Raw genomic sequence first — 20,596 nt, forward strand, 5'->3', positions numbered from 1 at the left:
CTCAAAATCAACAGTGGTCCATTAGTCTGGGGCACTGAAATTTGATCGGAACCTCTATAAAATAAATTATCAGTGGGCCTACTGACCAGCAATAAATGCAAATAGATGGTAAGATGCTTAAAAATAACATATTTTATCATAATTTTAAATATTACACATTATCTGTAATGCAATTTTTCATTTAAATTAACTTTTCAAAAATAAAATATCAGTGAGGCATGTTAGCGGAACAGTAAAAATGTGATTGGACTAATAAAATGTTTTAGTTACATGTCCTGCAGACCAGGGACTAAATTTGTTTAATTTTTTAATTTAATGTCAAAATTCATACTTAAACTCATCATTCCTATTGTTTTATAAACCAAAATTTTCTTTTTATTTTTTTGCACAAGAGCACTAAAAATGGGTGAAATTTAAGTGGCTACCTCAGACACCTATACATGATAAAAAAAATTTCTGTTCTGTTGTGTTAAATTTTCAAAAAATCAATACAGATGAAGAAAAATTATCCGTCAAACAAAAATACTGTATTGAGAATTATTTGAACATTGATGAAAAAATTGTTACTACAAATGTTTTCACGTAACTTTTTCGAATGGATCACATTTTCAAATTGAATCACATAAAAAACTTAACAAAACCATTTATTAAATTAGAAATCTTTTGATTAGCTGCTTAATAAATCTATACCTTTGTTTTATAAGAATTCTCCTGATTTTCTCTATCGATGTTTCTAAATAAAAATGAGTCTTGCAAGGATAGTATTATCAGTTCAATGCATTTTACAAATGAGAATTTCTGGAACAAATTTTTATTGTCATAAAGAGCTTGAAGTAGTTTTTTCAGAGGGCTGTACGATGTTTTTCGGATTAGTTGATGCTTATACCATTCTTCAGAAACAGATTCACACATAACTGTCCAAACAAAATTTGTTTCGATTTTATATTTTTCTCTGAAAATAACCAAGAAATAGTAAAATTAGAATAAACGCCAAATCTCTCAACAAAAAATAAGTATCTTTGAAGCAATAAAAAAATATTTTTACACACTATATATATTAACAAAATGCAAAATAATTTTCAAAGACTTTACATGATCATGATAAAATAACTAGTTTCTATCAAATAACTCTTTTCTTGATTATATTAGCCACCCTAAAAAAAAACGAGAGATTTTCCAGTTTGATTTTAGAGGGTGGAAAAGGAAGTCTGAAATTGAGAATATCTTGCAAAATGCAGCAAAGTTGCACACGAGAGAGAGCAACAATCCTACCGAATGGATTGTGGAAACATTGAATAGAACAATAAAATAACGCTTTTGCATAATATGCAGTGAAACTCGACATGGTAAAGAAAAAAATCTCATTTTTGAAAAGGGAAAATTAAGCACTTTTTAACCCCATGAAAAAAGCACATCTAAGAGCTTTTAAAAAATGAAAATAAGCACCTTTAAGCATTTTTTAAAAATGCTTAAAGGTGCTTATTTTCAATTTTCCGAATAAAGAGAAAAATTATCGCATAAAATAATGACAAAATATATACACAGGCACTTTTAGAAATAGCATAATTTTATAACACTCTACGCCAGTGATTCTCAACCTTTTTTTTTGAGGCGGCACACTTTTAACGATTTCAAAATTTGACGGCACAAAATGAAAAAAAAATTTGTTGTTTTTGCTAATTATTAATTGCTAGCTTATTTTTTGTTAGTTACCCTTTGTTAATTTGTTTTTATAACTATTTATTGCATAGCTTACTTTAATGATTAGCTTTTATTTCCGTTTAAAAGTTAATATTTAGCTTGCGTTCCTTTGTTAATTAATAATTTTAATAGTCATTAAATTTTCTACTTATAATTTCAACATTTTTTAAAATTCTCAAAGGACAATTTAAACACTTCCTTCTTATTCTAACTTATTTTAAGATTGTCTGAGACAAGATAATTACCGACAAAGATGTTCACGCAATTAAAGCGTGGATAAATTATTTAAAATATATATATAAGTTCAAAATGAAGATAAAACAAAGGAAAATTACAGACATATGAAAAAAAGGGGGGAAAGAAAAGTAATAATAAAAAAAATAACAAATAACTGAAAAAAAAAATGTATACATTTTTTTTAAAAATCCGGAAAATAAAAGATATAATCTTTTCATCAGCTCACACGATTATATTATATACGATCATTTTGAACTTATCTAATGAGCTCTGTTTACTTGCAGCTTATACGCAATAAATGAAACTTATTGTTTTTCTTAATTTTTGTGTTTTTTTGTATTTATTTATTTTGTTATGTATAGATAATATATATATATTTTTTGTAATAAAAAATTTTAGTTGTTTTAATTGTAATAATAAAAGCATTATAATTTTTATTGTATCATTTCCAATATTTGGTGGCACATTTTAAGAATTTGGCGGCACGCAAAAGTGCCACGGCACAGTAGTTAAGAATCACTGCTCTATGCAGTAGGAGATGATTTTTTGAAAAAAGAAAAAAATTGTAATGAATACTTATTAGCAAAATGAAACAATTTAGTTAACATTTAATTTTTTTAAAATATACAATTAGCATACCTAGATTTAACTATACAATTTTTGACAGAACATTACTGAAATAAGTGTAGTAGAAAATAACTTGAGAAACAATAACAAAGGCATGTATAGGTAAAAAAACTAAAAGTAAAAAGTTTTTCTCTAATTAAAATAGAAAATTGAAAAATTAAAGCTACTTTAAATGTATTGTAAAAAAGCTTCAAGTTATAAAACTAAAATTAGCTGCAACAAAAATTACAGTTTAGGTCATTTTAGTTAGAGGAAATCTATATTTAACAGAATAACTAAACTAACTTTTGAACGCCTGTGAGACCTACATAGGAAACTAGAAATTTAATAATATACTTACTGGTGTTTTATCAACAAATCATTAAAGTGTGCTATAAGCAGTGAGTTATCAGAAAATTTACTGTCCAAAACCAACATAAGTTCTCTGGTTACATGTTCGAGGTATTTAAATGTCTCCAATTTCGTTAACCAAAATCGAGAAAGTCCAATTAGAGTCTTGAAGCTTTCAATCCGGGTAATTTTTCCAATGAATGTGGGTAGTTTTTCCAGGAAAAATTTATCTCTATCTTCTGGCTTCATAAAATCAATATGCCATTCTTTCAGAACATTGAGCCCATATAGAACTAAACTTTCGGTTTCTAAAATAAATTAATTTATACATAAATTACCACAATTAAAAAAAAAAAGAAAAATTTTTCTGTAATGTTTGTCTTAATTTGATATGATAAACAATTGAGATATAATGTGCTAAGCTAAATGCAACGATGTTTAAAAAAGTTTTAAGATAAATCTAATCTAACAAATCGCTCATGGGCTGCAATAGCGACACAACTCAAAAAATCATGTTTTGAGATAAGTGGGTTTAAAGTTTTCATTGCTAAGGAAAATGCAAGAGAAATGCTTTAGTTTGCTAAAAACGAAGATTACCTTTAAGGTGAATTATGAGTTGTGCTAGTACTGCTGCTGAAAAGAATGTATATTTTCATATTTACACCTGTTCTTAGTTCAAAATGCGTGTTTTTTGAGTTGCGCCACTATTGCAGCCCATGAACGAAATGTCAAGATGTACACAATGCACGAACATATTCAAAAATCAAACAAATCATTATTTAATTATTAATTAAAGAATTTCATCACTATTTTTAGACAATGAAAAATCATCCTAAACTATCACATCAAAATAATTAAATCACTCTAAATTATAAAATCTTTCTGTAATTCTTTTACAGTTTAAACAAAAGGTTACAAAATTAATTATATTATAGAGTCGAACCCTGCTTTAATGAATCTGGGGTATATACTGTAACATATTCAAAACTCAAACAAATATACAGTAATATATAATATAAATAATATAATAATAATATATAATATAGTATATAGAATAATAATATATAATATAGTATATAGAATAATAATATATAATATAGTATATAGAATAATAATATATAATATAGTATATTATATACTCAAAACAAACTCAAACGAACATATTCAAAAATCAAACAAATCATTATTTAATTATTAATTCAAGAATTTCATCACTATTTTTAGACAATGAAAAATCATCCTAAACTATCACATCTAAATAATTAAATCACTCTAAATTATAAAATCTTTCTGTAATTCTTTTACAGTTTAAACAAAAGGTTACAAAATTAATTATATTATAGAGTCGAACCCTGCTTTAATGAATCTGGGGTATATAGTGAACTAGAGAACCCTCAGTTGTAGAGGACATTACATGTATGATAATAATATATAATCATCATTGCAAAATAATAAGTAACACACATTAAAATAGTATATAATGACCAATAAATTCTTTACCTGGTGTCACTTTAGGCATCATAGATAAAACCATTGACAAAATCTTAGTCTTTGAGGAAATTTTTGTCTCGGATAAATTTAGATGCATCAAACAACGTAATAGGCCCATTTTGGCAAAGAACAACACAGGAGAACTTTCTGAATCCCTGAAAGACACAAATGTATTGTTTAAACAGAATGATTCTTTTTAAAAAATTATTATTTCTAAAATAGTACAGGGTGAGTAGCCAAATCTTTCAAAAAAAAAAAAAAAAATAAGCATCTTTTAAGCACTCAAAAAACTATTTTTTAACATTATATACATTAACAAAATGCAAAATAATTTTCAAAGACTTTACATGATCTTGATAAAATAACTAGTTTCTGACAAAGAACTCCTTTTTGGTTATATTAGCCACAATCAAATTATAAATAGATTTTTTGTTTGATACCAGAGGGTGGAAAATTAAAACATGTAAAATGATTGGCGCTTTCATACGCTATGAACCAACCATACAGCGGAATGGATTGTGGTTGAAAGAATTGTGAAAACGTTGAATAGAACAATGTGAAAAACACACTATTGCATAATATGTGGCGAAAATAGACATGCTAAAGAAAATAAGTCGCCAAAAAGGAAAAATTAAGCACTTTTCAAAAACACCCAATGAAAAAAAGCAGCTTTAAGGGCCTTTAAATAACGAAAATTGAAAATAAGAACCTTTAAGCACTTTTTAAAAATGCTAAGCACCATGCAGTAAACTTTTGATTGCAATAAGAATGAAGGTAGCATTATTTAAAACCATGTTTTCTGTATTTTGGAAGTTACTATTTATGAAAATAAATATAGATGAAAATTTAATGGGAGAGATATTATTCTGAACAGTCACTCATGACTCAATGGTCAAAGGCACTGAGCTGTCTTTATAAAAAACTGGGGTTCAATACTCAATCTGGCATGAAGCGCACCCAGCTTTAGATTAATGGGTACCAGCTTGTTTGGGAATCAAAAGCCGCTCATACTGTTGGTGACGAGACAGTGAAAAATTTACCTACAAGACCTTACTGGCTCACAATATGCTGCCGTGGGAATACTTTATTTAAGATATATAATACCACAATATATTTCACACTTTTTTCCTTTAACATTTTTTTGGCTTGCTAAAATTTTACACCTCATTACATTTTTTAAATTAAAAGACCCAATTTTTTTTCCATTAACTTTTAAATTTTTTTGTTAAATGTAGAGTCATTAAAAATGTAAAAATGGATATTTACCAAATACACATATACGTAGGTATATGCATAAAGTATAATAAGTTTTGTGTCACTAATTGAAATAAAAAACATGTTATGTGCTGAAAGGCAAAATTAATAAAAAATTGTACCAATTCAATTAAGAGAACATAAAAATTGCCAATTTACTATTGATGCCAATGATGCTTAATTCTTTTAGGTAATAGGCATTGGTTGAAAAAAAAAAAAAGCTGAGTACTAAAAAACAAAATTAATGTAGAAATGGTACTAATTCGTAAAAGAGAAACAAACATTTTTTATATTACTGTTGATTAATTAATTTTGGTAATAGGCACTTTTGGCGGTTTCAGTAGGAACCAATTATAGTATTATAGGTAGAAAGAGCTATATAAGTGGTTTTAGAATTTCTAGCTCTAATTAGATGTTCAGAACATCTTAACATTTGGATGTTAATAAAATGAACTAAGTTGTAAAAAATCTATATAACTTTATATTTGTTCTTCTTCAAATTCTATTTATCCAAAAATACTTCTAAAATGCTTCTTTTAAAAATTGCTGAGGTTTTTTAACTTTTTTCTGTCAATGTTTCCCTTTATAAGCAATAAAAAAGATGTATAGGCATATTTAACTATTTTGAGATTTTTTTTAGTTCTGTACTAAGCATATAATTACTATAATGTACATTACTATCTTACTTGTCAGAGGAGGATTCTGGTCTTAGCAATGATTCCAAGAACAGATGCAGGCACAGTTTCCAAGAAGACATTTTAAGTACTGCAGGTCTTAAACAATACAACAAAAAATTTGATGATTTATCAAAATTTTTGCTGAACTGGTTGGGAACTCTTATTGCCAGTATACTATTAATTATACAATCAACTACCTACAATGTAAATAAATTAAAAGAAAAATAAGTATCAAAAATAAAAATGAAGTAAATACAATTCAAACATGTCAGATCTATGGAGCCAGGGAAATAAAATTAAGTGATATTAAGGTTAATATAATTAATAATTAAGGTTAATGTAAAAAAGGAATGCATAAACTCTTTTATAGAGGAAGAATTGCTACTCAAGATAAAATACAATACAGTTTAAATTACAAAAAATTTTTTTGGTGCAGTTTCTCAAACATTTTCAAGGATTTTGTAACGACTCCAACTGCGGAACTCACCCAGAGTGTTGATAGAGAGGAGTAACATTGCTTCCGTTCAAAAGGGAGACTAAACCATTGAATTGTTAATTTCCTTTGGCTGGCAGTTAGTTTGTATCGGAAATTCCAGAGGAAGTATAAATGCTTAGGGGATATTTTGACAGATATGTCATGATCTGTATAATTTGCTATTTGCCTGTTTGTCGATCAGGTGCATACCACTGTCTCATGGAATTGAGGAATATATTTTGTAATGTTTAGTTTAGCATGTTTATATTTGTTAAATAAATTAATTTATCTTTGTTCTTGTCTAGTGCATCTTAAATACCTTCTGAAGCTATCTTTTGGAATTAGTGCAGGAGTCTCTGAAAATCGTGGTTGATGCCCTAGTCTCCAGTATTTACTTCCTGCCACGGATTTTATTTTTCCAAAGAGCAGCAGCAGAAGGTGCATCTGCATAAGAAGGCTATGCAGCTCCTTCAGGGTGAGTAGCCAAATTTTTCAACACAAAATAAGCACCTTTAAAGCACTCAAAAAATATTATTAAGCACTTTTAGGCAGGGTTGGCAAGTTTTTGACAATAATTTGTCAATTGAGTTTTTGACAATAACTTATGTCAAAAAACCTTTTGACATAGTTTTTGACAATTGTCCAAAACCCAAAATTTTGAAGCAAGGATAATTATTGGCTATTTTATAAACGAAGTATTTTTAAATTAACATACATGTAAAATTACAAGTGTTCCATCAATTATGTACTTGAAATATTTTAACATAAAACTCTTTTCATTTTGAAAATTACTGTCAAAAACCCAAATATTGGTGCATGAAATATTAAATAATTATAAATAAAAATGAGTCAAATTGCAATTTATCAAATCCCTTAATTTGCTTCCTTATTGAAAATAAAAACTCAAAAACAATTATCTTATTAAAAATCACTTAACAATCATCTTATTTTTTACACGTAAAATCAGTTTTCATTTACTTCCGATTTTACTCCTTTTTTCTACAAAGCGAGCGATTAAAAAAAAATTAGTTTTGAAGCCCTCTGTATTTTAAATTCATTTTTCAGTTTCGTATGAATAAGACTGAAATTGGAAACAGTTCTTTCGATTGATGCTCAGTTGCAGACTAGAATGTTGACCTACTAAACTTTTAAAACATAACAAAAAAAATGTAATTAGTAAATTTATTCTAATAACTGTGCTAAATATTGATATTAACTGAATGGGCGGATCTAAAAAATTATTAATTTACTTAAGCAAACATTTATATTTTTTGCAAATTATAATTAGTTTATTTATCAGGAAATATTCCTCAGTTATTATACTCCCGAATATTCCTCAGTTTATTTATCAGGGAATCATTCCTGATTTATTGGAAATGCAGAAAATTCTCAGTCTCTAATATTTTCTCAGAACAAAGTTTTTTTTTTTTATTCTTTATTATTTTTTTTAAATAGAAATTCCCCATAATTTTTTACATTTTTCCTTCTCTTTCTTTTAGCACAATAACTTTTTCAAAATAATTTTGGAGAGTAAAGTTTATATAAGAAAAGAAATTTGTTTGATTTAATATAATTCTTGAATAAACAAGCACATGCTAAATATTATTAGAAATCAAAATATATTGAAATAGTAATAATTTATTAAAATGAAGGTTCCACATATAACTCATAAACTTAAGGAATTCAAACTAAGAAATACACAAATTGACATTTAATGCTTTTTTAACAAGGAAAAATGAGCAAAGTGACACATTTTTTCACAATAAAATTTTTTGTAGGATTTCTTCTAGACCGAAATTTCCTTCATTTCTAACATTTTGTTAACCAGCGTATAAGTAATAATAAGTAACATTAAGAATGAAAAAAAAATCATAAGTTGAGATAAGACAGTTATTGGCAACCACTTAATTTAAAAAGTCTGCCTAAATCTGCTTAATCTAAAAATTCTGCATAAAATAATTAAAATCAATACTTAGATTGATAATAATTAACAACTCAGAGTTATTACTAATTTAAATATTTAATATACCTTTATGGAGTTAGATTGGAAGCAGTCAGAAATGAACACCTCTATGATACTTTTCCCATTAATTGTGGACGGTGTTCTGCTCATGAAATCCAGAATATTAGGATTGTTCATTCCAAGACAGGAACAAAGAAGTATCTGAATTCTTCCTTCTTGGGCTTTTAGATTTAGCTGAAGTTCTTCTGTTTCAACTATTCCCTTGAAAAAAAAAAAACATACAAAATGAATGAAATTTAAAATGTTTGTCTTTTTTCTTATTAATACTTTAAATAATTTATTTATTACAATTATATGCATAATACGTACAATACAAATAAAATATTCTAAATAACACGAATGTCATGGTTTCATATTAAATATAATTGGAATACATGATTTAAATAAATAGAGAAAACTTTGAAAATTGCAAATAAACATATTTTAAAAGTTTTGATGTATTAAAAAAATATCAATTTTGTTAATGTACCAATTCTATTAAAAATGTATGTATTCTTATTTATCCTATTTTAAAGTTTTAGATAAATTGCAAGTTTTTTTAGGAGTTTTTTCTAATAATATTTTTAAAGATTAGAACACACATAATATTTTTCTTTTTACAATTATACATAAGTTTAATAACTACATTTTAAAAATACTAAATCCCATATTCAGAGAATCATTTGTAAAAAAAACACATTTCCAGTCACTTTTCAAATTTTAAAATTTCTTTCCCCAAATTTTTTTGATTTATTTCCTTTTTTTTAAAAATAAAATCTCAGGTACACATAATTTACTTTTATTCCCCCCTTCTGCCTTTAAGATAGCTAAACATTTATATTACTTAGAGCACTCTTTAAAAGTAGTTGAAAGGACTGTACACTAACTCAAAATACTAAAATTTTGCATACATACTGTTCTTAAGAAATCTTAACAAAAACAAAAACTTTCACAAAAAATTTGAAATAACCCTTGTATTTATAAGCAATTCATTTTTCTCCAAAACTTAATTTATTTCTATAATGGAGTTTTCAAAATTAGCGAAAACAATGAAATACTGAATTACTTAACAGAAATAAAGATAAATAAATTTCTTACTGCAAAAAATAGCATTTTTTTAAAATTGTAAGCATTTTTAGTCTAATTTTTACAATTTTTAGCCCAGAAAGGAGGCAAAAGATTAATCTAGAGACTAAAGAATTAGTTGACAACTTTATTTTGTTGCCACAAAGATTTAAGATACTTCAACTTATGAGTCTACCTTAATATGGAGTATAGTGAGCAGAAGAATAAAATTATGCTAATAAAAGATTGGACAACACATATTTATCTTTCAAAGATAAGCTAGATTGATTTAGTAAAAAAAAAAATTTCAAGCAAAATTACCAGAGATTCTAGAGATTCTTTAAAAATAGCATAGGTCTCTAAACAGTCAATACTCCACATATTACAAGTAAATCCCTCTTTTAAAAGTGTGGAACTTTTTTCGATCAAATCTTTTCCAGTAATCAGCATCAATCCATGGCTAACTTCTTCAGGATCCTAAGGAAAGAAGTCAACAGTGACAAAGATATGCAGAAACACTTTGATTATCCTAAGTAATAATAATATAATATAGTTTTATATTATATAAAGATTTATATTTTACTAGATATTATATTTTGTTTGCTCATATTACTGAGGAAAAATTGCTCTTAATCTATTTTCTGCAATTAACCTCAAAAGTGATTTTTTTAAAAAAAAAAGTAGTGGAGCTATATAGTACATGGAGAAAAATATTCTGATAAAATTACCGTACTGTATGAAAAGGACATTTCTGGTAAAATAAAAACATGATTTGGATGATAAAATAAAAATATAAGGTATTTATAAATCGATATATGGTTACAGTTTACCCATATTTATGGTGACTTACAGTTCTTATTAACAACCATTTAGTAAAATATGCTAAACTGAAAAGTGAATTTAACCGAATAAATTATTTTTATGCCATGCTCTAAGGAATCATGATATAATTCCTAAATTTTGCCACAATTACCAAATTTAATCACTTATTATAATGCTATATTTTATGATTAATTTTATCACAATTATTACCAAAGGGTTGCGGTAAAAATTACAGAACTTTTTGGTTTTCCTATAGAACAAGGAACACAGTAAATGTAATCATAATCTGGTAGTTTTGACCATACTTTTTTCTCAATGTACAATAGTAGATCTTTGTTAAGAAAACCTTAAAACACGAAGTCTTGCATTCTATAGAACATTTCACATACTATTAACATAGAAATATACATATGCAACAAACCAATATTAATGCTTTAAAAATCTTTTAAATATAAATATTTTAAAACACAAAAATTTGCATTTATGTATTGGTTATTAAAAAAAATGAAATTATCAAGAACATAAGAAAAGAAATCAAACATATTTATCCATTTTGGTAAGCTTTCAGATTGCAAAGTAAATGCTTTTTACAGAATTGCATTATATATAGAGTTTTAATTTATTTAACTTTACTTTTAACACGGTTATTTAAGAAATGCCTTTTAGTAACTAGGCTAAAATTTTACTTAAACTATTCCTGAAGACAGTAAAATTTCTTCACAGTCTTTTTAATTACCCATTTGTACGAAACACCTAATTCTTAATTATTATCAGATTTAATTGATTTTAAAAGAAATGATTTATATGTGCTTGGAAACTTAGTAAAATTTTCTCTTAATTCAATTTGCACTATGGTATCATATTTTTCTTGCACCAGTAAAATAACATGCTTCAACTTATTCAAAGTAGAAGCCACAATGCTCAAATAAAACATGAGATGATTTTCTTCAAATGCACCACAACTTGGGCCAAGAACATCTCAGTAAGCTTCCTTCAAAGGAACTTATCAGGTGCCAGGGTCTGCATGCTGATCTTTAATATTGTTCTTTTTGTTGTATGCTAACAAAAGTGACCTTTTAAACAGGGTTTGAGTTATCACATCTAAAAATCTACAAGAGCTATCTACACAGGTGATAAAAAAAAGAAGAAAAAAAAAACAAAGGTAGAAATTTACAAATTTCTTTGAAACTGACTTCGGTTAACAGAAGAATTCTACTGAGCAGTTGTTGTGAAGGATTGGGATTAGATTCCTGGCGGTGGCTTGAATCTCACTCAGCTTCAGATTGATAGGTATCAACATTGACAACCTTTGAAAAGAAATTTACAAATTTCTTTGAAACTGACTTCGGTTAACAGAAGAATTCTACTGAGCAGTTGTTGGGAAGGATTGGGATTAGATTCCTGGTGGTGGCTTGAATCTCACTCAGCTTCAGATCGATTGGTATCAACCTTGACTTTGGGTATCAACCTTGACAACCTTTGAAAAGAAATTTACAAATTTCTTTGAAACTGACTTCGGTTAACAGAAGAATTCTACTGAGCAGTTGTTGGGAAGGATTGGGATTAGATTCCTGGTGGTGGCTTGAATCTCACTCAGCTTCAGATCGATTGGTATCAACCTTGACTTTGGGTATCAACCTTGACAACCTTTGAAAAGAAATTTACAAATTTCTTTGAAACTGACTTCGGTTAACAGAAGAATTCTACTGAGCAGTTGCTGTGAAGGATTGGGATTAGATTCCTGGCGGTGGCTTGAATCTCACTCAGCTTCAGATCGATTGGTATCAACCTTGACTTTGGGTATCAACCTTGACAACCTTTGAAAAGAAATTTACAAATTTCTTTGAAACTGACTTCGGTTAACAGAAGAATTCTACTGAGCAGTTGTTGGGAAGGATTGGGATTAGATTCCTGGTGGTGGCTTGAATCTCACTCAGCTTCAGATCGATTGGTATCAACCTTGACTTTGGGTATCAACCTTGACAACCTTTGAAAAGAAATTTACAAATTTCTTTGAAACTGACTTCGGTTAACAGAAGAATTCTACTGAGCAGTTGTTGTGAAGGATTGGGATTAGATTCCTGGCGGTGGCTTGAATCTCACTCAGCTTTAGATTGATAGGTATCAATATTGACAACCTTTGAAAAGAAATTTACAAATTTCTTTGAAACTGACTTCGGTTAACAGAAGAATTCTACTGAGCAGTTGTTGGGAAGGATTGGGATTAGATTCCTGGTGGTGGCTTGAATCTCGCTCAGCTTCAGATTGATAGGTATCAACCTTGACTTTGGGTATCAACCTTGACAACCTTTGAAAAGAAATTTACAAATTTCTTTGAAACTGACTTCGGTTAACAGAAGAATTCTACTGAGCAGTTGTTGGGAAGGATTGGGATTAGATTCCTGGTGATGGCTTGAATCTCACTCAGCTTCAGATCGATTGGTATCAACCTTGACTTTGGGTATCAACCTTGACAACCTTTGAAAAGAAATTTACAAATTTCTTTGAAACTGACTTCGGTTAACAGAAGAATTCTACTGAGCAGTTGCTGTGAAGGATTGGGATTAGATTCCTGGCGGTGGCTTGAATCTCACTCAGCTTCAGATCGATTGGTATCAACCTTGACTTTGGGTATCAACCTTGACAACCTTTGAAAAGAAATTTACAAATTTCTTTGAAACTGACTTCGGTTAACAGAAGAATTCTACTGAGCAGTTGTTGGGAAGGATTGGCATTAGATTCCTGGTGGTGGCTTGAATCTCACTCAGCTTCAGATCGATTGGTATCAACCTTGACTTTGGGTATCAACCTTGACAACCTTTGAAAAGAAATTTACAAATTTCTTTGAAACTGACTTCGGTTAACAGAAGAATTCTACTGAGCAGTTGTTGTGAAGGATTGGGATTAGATTCCTGGCGGTGGCTTGAATCTCACTCAGCTTCAGATTGATAGGTATCAACATTGACAACCTTTGAAAAGAAATTTACAAATTTCTTTGAAACTGACTTCGGTTAACAGAAGAATTCTACTGAGCAGTTGTTGGGAAGGATTGGGATTAGATTCCTGGTGGTGGCTTGAATCTCACTCAGCTTCAGATCGATTGGTATCAACCTTGACTTTGGGTATCAACCTTGACAACCTTTGAAAAGAAATTTACAAATTTCTTTGAAACTGACTTCGGTTAACAGAAGAATTCTACTGAGCAGTTGTTGGGAAGGATTGGGATTAGATTCCTGGTGGTGGCTTGAATCTCACTCAGCTTCAGATCGATTGGTATCAACCTTGACTTTGGGTATCAACCTTGACAACCTTTGAAAAGAAATTTACAAATTTCTTTGAAACTGACTTCGGTTAACAGAAGAATTCTACTGAGCAGTTGCTGTGAAGGATTGGGATTAGATTCCTGGCAGTGGCTTGAATCCCACTCAACTTCAGATCGATGGGTCATTTAGTTCACGATCACCTTGACTGTGAACTAAAAGTTGTTGCATGCAATGGCGACATTGAAACTATAAACTTTTTAGATGTTTATATTTTCCATTTTGTCATTTCCAGAAATTTTAGATATTTACCTTTTCAATTTTCCCCATTTTTGGAGAAATTTAAATTGAAAGTTGAAATAAGTAAGAAGAATAGAAAGGAATGGAGTCTAATAATATCTTTTAGTTGCTGGTCCTTCAAATCAGTGGAATCTTGGAATCATTAAAATTTTTTAATTTTTACCTGTGGCAGAGGATAAAAGATTACTAAAAAAATGGATTAATTGCTTTATATCCAACAAATGAAGACATTTAGAACTATATAATAAGCAGTAAAATATGTCATACAAATAAGTGTTTTTGAAAATTAAGTGATTCAACAAAAACAACAATTGAATGATATGATCATTCAAAATCATTAAGAGGTTTCCAAATTGAAGAAAATGTGCCGGTTTCTATTTTTCTTTTATTACCCATTGAAAAAAGTTTCTACGACTTTTATGAAAGTTTAAACATCACAAAATGCAAAGCAATTTTAAAAGAAATTTTTAAGTAAAGCAAACAAGTACAAAATAGTACAAGTTATTACTTACATTAAATTCTTCAATCCTGAGAATTTTTTAAAATAATGAAAATTAATAATTTTAATAAATATGCATGCTTAAACGTTAGTTATGATTAAAAACTCATAACTATATACTTTTGAATTTATTATCACACTGTTGAAACTTCGAACTTTGTAACATTTACTTTAAAAGCTGAAAAAATTCTTTAATTTTAATACAATAAAAAATTCTCTGAAAAGAACTTTTCGACTAGAACCAATCAATTTGATAATAGAAGGGTATGTACCCTGTAGTGGCAAGTTATTAAGAAAGCTGTGCAAGTTGACTTCTCAAACTTCTCTGCAATAAAAAATTCTTCGTAGAGAATTTTTCAACTGGAACCAATAAATTTGGTGTAAGTTGGCCACTGTTGGAAAACAATGTGATGGCCCATTTAGAGAAGTGGTGAACTTGTAGAAGAGGAATTTAAATATTTTTGCCAGTTTGGTACTAGATCTTTAAGATAAAATTTGTTAGGTGATTAACTCAACAGGTTTCACTGTGTTATTAATGCTAGCATAACTATTTTTTTTCATAAATCAATCATAAAGACAGAGAGGTAAATATTTTTCATGCCATGCATATGCAAACTCATCGATGACTGCAATATCTAAAATTATCCATCAAGTTAATTTTTTGCTAAGCTTAGAAGTAAGTTGGGCTGATCAAATTCCAATACAGTCAGGATGCAAATTTTCAATTTATCATCGAGGTAGTTGTTTACTAAAAAAAAAAAAAAATACATAAAATTGTCTCATCACACAGAAAATTTTAATAGTACTTCATTAACAAAATCAATAAAAAAGCATCTTATAAATACAAATTCAGTCAGACCTTAATAATTTGAACTGAAGTTTTACAATATTTTTTGATAGTTCAAAAAAGGACTTTTTTCTTCATATTTTTTATTCCCTCAATGCTAAAATCACCTTGTTTTAGAAAACCTTTTCAGTACTTTCTTTAATAATGTGTATTTCTTCATCCTATTGCTGAAATTGTAACTAGCGATTATACAAACTAAAGAAGGCACATACAAATATTAGTTTTGATTTTTATCAGTTTATTTTTTTTATTATATACTTTCCAAAAGGCATATAAACAAAGAGTTTTATTTAATTTTTGATGATAATTTTTATCTTTATTGTATTGAAGTTAACATCATAACAACATGCTAACATTGCATTATAGGAACTGTAAAATTATGCAAACTTCACTCACCAAACAATATACATTTAAAAGGCGTTTAATCAGCACTCTGCTTGACGGTTTGTCTAGTAGTGGCTTTTTCTAAAGGAAAAAAAAAAGGAATAAATCAACCTAAAGAGAAAAGATACAAAATAATAATAATATAAATTGGTGCTAAGACCAATTTTTTCCTAAAAAAAAATCTTTTGAATAAGTTTTGTCCTCAAGTTCATTATTTTAAACTACATAATAATAGATGAAGTTAATTTCAGAGAAATAACAAAGAATTTTTTTCATAAATATATTTATAAACACATCAATCTACATGATAAATAACTTGTCAATATTCAAAAAATTTAAAAAAATCAATCTACTACAGTTAAACTAATAGATGATGCACATGAAAAAATAATTACACACATAAAACACAACATTTAAAAAAAAAAAATTAAAAAAAATTTTTTTTTTTCTAAGATTTCATTTTGTACCTAATAACAGATTTAATTAATTACAGTAAAATGACACAAATTTTTTTTTTATAAAAAATAGTTTATGCATAATGAATAAATTGTTAAAATTCATGTTTTAATGAAAACAAATTGCTACAATTTGGGAAACTAATAAATTATGCATATAACAAAATAATAACAGATCAAAGACAATATTTTTTTGTCTAAAAATTCTTTTTGGTTAAGTTTTGCTTTAATTTAACTACCTAATAACAAGTTAGCTCCAGTGAAATGACAACTAATATTTTTCATAAAAAATTGCTCACAAATAACTACACGATGAATCCATTAGGACTAGAAATAAGTTTCTTTGCAAACTTAAGATGTTTTTAAACTAAACACCACTATTGAAAACTATTTACAGAACGGTAGAAAAGAGATGAAGAAATAAACTTACATTGCCTTCTTTATCCTTCACATTGCGTTTATGCCAAGCCAATATAACATCAATAATATCCACTACAAGCACAGATTTCTTACTATTGCCAATAGATAACAAATCAACAAAGTTAACCATTTCTTCAATGATGTCTGACTTGAAATCATAAAATGCCTACAAAAGTTTAAAGAAAATTGTTATCTACAGTGTGGCTTTGAGGAGAGTTCCTCCAGACTAAGAGTCTGTCTGCTATGGTAACAAGCGAGAGTACATTTCCAATGGGGATGCAATGGAGGTATGAAGCCGTTGATAGGTTAACTTACCCTGACCTATGCCATGATCAAGACAAATCTATTCACCCCACACCCCTAACTGAAGTGACTTTTCTTCGTAACTGTGGTTACAACCACGATGCAAGACTAATGTCTGGAGGAATTCTCTTGAAAGCTGCACTATATAGACAGGGGGGCTGTGAATTTTTATTTTTGAAAGTGGAGAAATTTGAATGAAATTGCTTGAATTGTTGACTGAAGAACTCAGATATTCAAAATCTGATTTCTTAGGAGCTATTCTTACGATTTCTTTCAAATTTTTTGCCATATGGAATAAAATTCTTTTAAATGATTTGTATACCTCACATTTCACAATCTTTATAGTTATAACAATAAAACAGTACATGTGTACTACAAATTATTTTTGCATGAAATTATCTTTGGATAAACAAAATTTATAATTGTGCACAAAAATGTTTCTATTTGTTTAAGAAGTTCTCAAGGTATGGCGAAGTACACATAAAATGAAATTAATATTAAGGGCTCGAACTTTTGACTGCACTCCTAAACAAACAATTGGGACTAACAATTCCCAGATTGCGGACACCCTCTATATTTTGGCAGTCATACGTCAAAAAAAAAGTATACTTATTCAGAGAAAGTACGTTTTTGGGTGTGATTTTGTAGATTAAAACATTGTCTGCATTAACTAATAAGTATATTTGAGCAAACTGTGTAATTCATTTTTTGTGTAAGTACACAAAAAATGAAATTAATATTAAGGGCTCCAGCTTTTGACTGCACTCCTGAACAAACAATTGGGACTAGCAATTCCCAGATTGCGGACACCCCCTATATTTTGGCAGTCATACTTAAAAAAAGTATACTTATTCAGAGAAAGTACGTTTTTGGGTGTGATTTTGTAGATTAAAACATTGTCTGCATTAACTAATAAGTATATTTAAGGCAGGGTTCGTTGATTTAAATCAGCTTGATTTAAATCACGATTTAAATCAAATGATTTTTTTAAAAAAAATCATTGATTTAAATCAACTAATTTTTTTATTTATATATATTGATTTTTAAAGTTAAAAAACAGTGTTTTAAATTTTTGATACTTTTATTGTTTTCTTTTCTTAGTATTAAAATTTAATTTAAATAAATTGCTGCATTAATTAATTTTAGTTAACGAAATTACTTTCTTGGTGTGTGTTAAATTCCAACACATTTGAAATTACATTTTTAAAAATCTTTTGATTCTTGAGATTGAAAGTACAGATTAAAGTAAACATTTAATGCTGTCTTAATATAGACTTGCATAGCTGTAGAAAGTAATTAATAAACATGAATTTCTTTCAAAAAATAATACAAATAATGTTACTTAAAATTCTACCTTTTGAATGAAAAAGCGTGAATTAAAATATACATCATATTTTATTGGTGGAAAATGTATATTTCTGAAGCTTGAGGTTATATGAAAAATAAAATAAAATATTCTAAATGCCAAAAACAGAAAGAAAAAAAAGGGCTGATGAATTCAGATGTTCTTTTCCTAATATAGTGTCATTCTTCCTTTTCAAAGTCTATTTGATGCAGTAGGGTTATTAATTGGTATTTTTTTCTCATAATATGTTTACAATATCTTTGACATTATCTGATTTTCTATAAAGAAATTTTGTGAAAAAAAATTCATATGAGTACATAGATTTTCTAATTTTTTTTTTAGCTGAACTTATCTATTTTGATATAGAATTAAAATTAAATATTTTAATATAAAAATATATATTTTAAATATTTATTTATTTTTTGATGAATGACTACATTTATAAACACAGTCTGCTACATTTATTTTGTCATTTTAAAAATCAAGAGAAAAAAAAAAGGAAATCACAATTTTAAATTAAAGTTATGGTTTGCTAACTGAAACTTTGTTTTAATAGTTAAAGTACAGGGTTCTGTCCAAGCCAAATTTACTACCGTTTAACGGTACCTTTACAAATTAAACTTTAGGAAAAATGATAGAATAATCACACAAAATACTTTTTCTTAAAATTTTATTTTTGTGCCTCGTAAGAAACAATAAATCCATATTTTTACTATATTTGTGTTGATTTTTAATATAACTTTTAATTTTCACAAAATAGGTAACTCTTAGAAAAACCCAGACAGACCCTTGAAGTATTCTTTAAATTCTCTATTTCATCTAGTCTTTAATCATGCATTTGCTTCAAAATGGTTGCTATGCATTCAAAGCCATGTATTATAATGAAAAATTATTTTAGTTAGAGCTTCTAAAATATTGTTACAATATAGTTTTAATATTAAGTTAGTTTGATTCAGCATTTATAATTTTTTTAAATCATAAATTAAAGTTCTTACAGTGTATTTGAATAAAAATCAAAAAAATCTGATTTAAATAAAAAAAAATCCGATTTTATTTTTTTTAAAAAAAATCACGAACCCTGATTTAAGGTCACCCCATCAAGTCTTTAAGGTTGAATCATACTACATAAAAATTTGATCAAAAGTTCTTCAAAGTGCTTTGTTTCTTTAAAAAAAATTTTAATAGTATTTTTCACATATTAGAATCATTTAGAAAATAGTTTTTCTTACAAATTTACTCACGATGGAATTATGTGACTCTGTGTATTACTATTAAATAGAAAAACATTACATTAAACAGAAAAATGTGACATTAAATAGAAAAATTTTAAAAGAAAGCCAACAAAAGGAAAAAACAGATAAAATAGGGAAATTCCCTTACCTCATAATGTTGGGTAACTGTTCTCAAAATAAAAGCTTTTTTAACCAAGACTTTACATTCAAGTGCTTTTAAAATCGTGACTTTTAATATTTTGAAACCCTCTTTGGAACTCATACAGATTTGAATAGAATTCTTTAATGCATCTTTAGTAATTGAGCGCCACTGAGACTGGTAAATATCAAACAAATTGTGAAACACCTGAAAAAAAATTTAAAAAATAATTAAAATTTATATTTTTTTCACTCACTACAGATGAAAGACAAAGCAAAAAGTAAACATCAGTTTTTTTAATAAGTATATGGAAATAATACTTCCCATTAATTTCATGAGTACTTAAATGTTGATATGAAGCTATTTTCCCATCCATGACTTATGCAACCATCTTTTAATAGTTTTAAAAAACAAATTAATTTTAGTATTATGCTTTTATAAATTTTTATGATATCTATTCATAACAAATTAAAGACAAACAAAAACTAAATATTAGTTTTTTTTTTCATAAGAATATGGGAATAATACTTCCCACTAATTTCATTAACCCCTTAACGATCGGCAATTTTCAAGAAAACGGTCATAAAAGTGTTTATTTTGCCAAATACACATATTCGATTAGTGCTGACATCTAGTTTAAAATAAATTAACTATCTACAATTACCTTAAAAATATCTTGGTACTTCCAAGTACTCAATATTTAAATCTCAATGGGTAGCCATTTCCCCATC

The 20,596-nt window shown here is 27.7% G+C and overlaps 1 protein-coding gene across 5 annotated transcripts in view; it reads right to left on the reverse strand.

Annotated features, from left to right (window-relative positions):
* The window catches only part of LOC107455334 (transformation/transcription domain-associated protein), a 165,499-nt gene that overhangs the window by 51,363 nt on the left and 93,540 nt on the right, over positions 1-20,596 (reverse strand). For all 5 annotated transcript variants that reach the window (XM_087161598.1, XM_087161599.1, XM_087161597.1 and 2 more), the window contains 9 exons: positions 19,875-20,072; positions 16,857-17,012; positions 15,984-16,052; positions 10,181-10,336; positions 8,822-9,016; positions 6,327-6,514; positions 4,396-4,541; positions 2,906-3,203; positions 691-952 (listed from right to left, as the gene is read on the reverse strand). In XM_087161598.1, coding sequence (XP_087017724.1) covers positions 691-952; positions 2,906-3,203; positions 4,396-4,541; positions 6,327-6,514; positions 8,822-9,016; positions 10,181-10,336; positions 15,984-16,052; positions 16,857-17,012; positions 19,875-20,072 — 1,668 coding nt within the window. The remainder of the gene's footprint in view (positions 1-690; positions 953-2,905; positions 3,204-4,395; positions 4,542-6,326; positions 6,515-8,821; positions 9,017-10,180; positions 10,337-15,983; positions 16,053-16,856; positions 17,013-19,874; positions 20,073-20,596) is intronic.

The sequence above is a fragment of the Parasteatoda tepidariorum genome, chromosome 4 (genome assembly GCF_982258835.1).
Source record: "Parasteatoda tepidariorum strain Cologne lab strain chromosome 4, Ptep-v5.0, whole genome shotgun sequence".
In the NCBI taxonomy this organism is placed as follows: domain Eukaryota; kingdom Metazoa; phylum Arthropoda; class Arachnida; order Araneae; family Theridiidae; genus Parasteatoda; species Parasteatoda tepidariorum.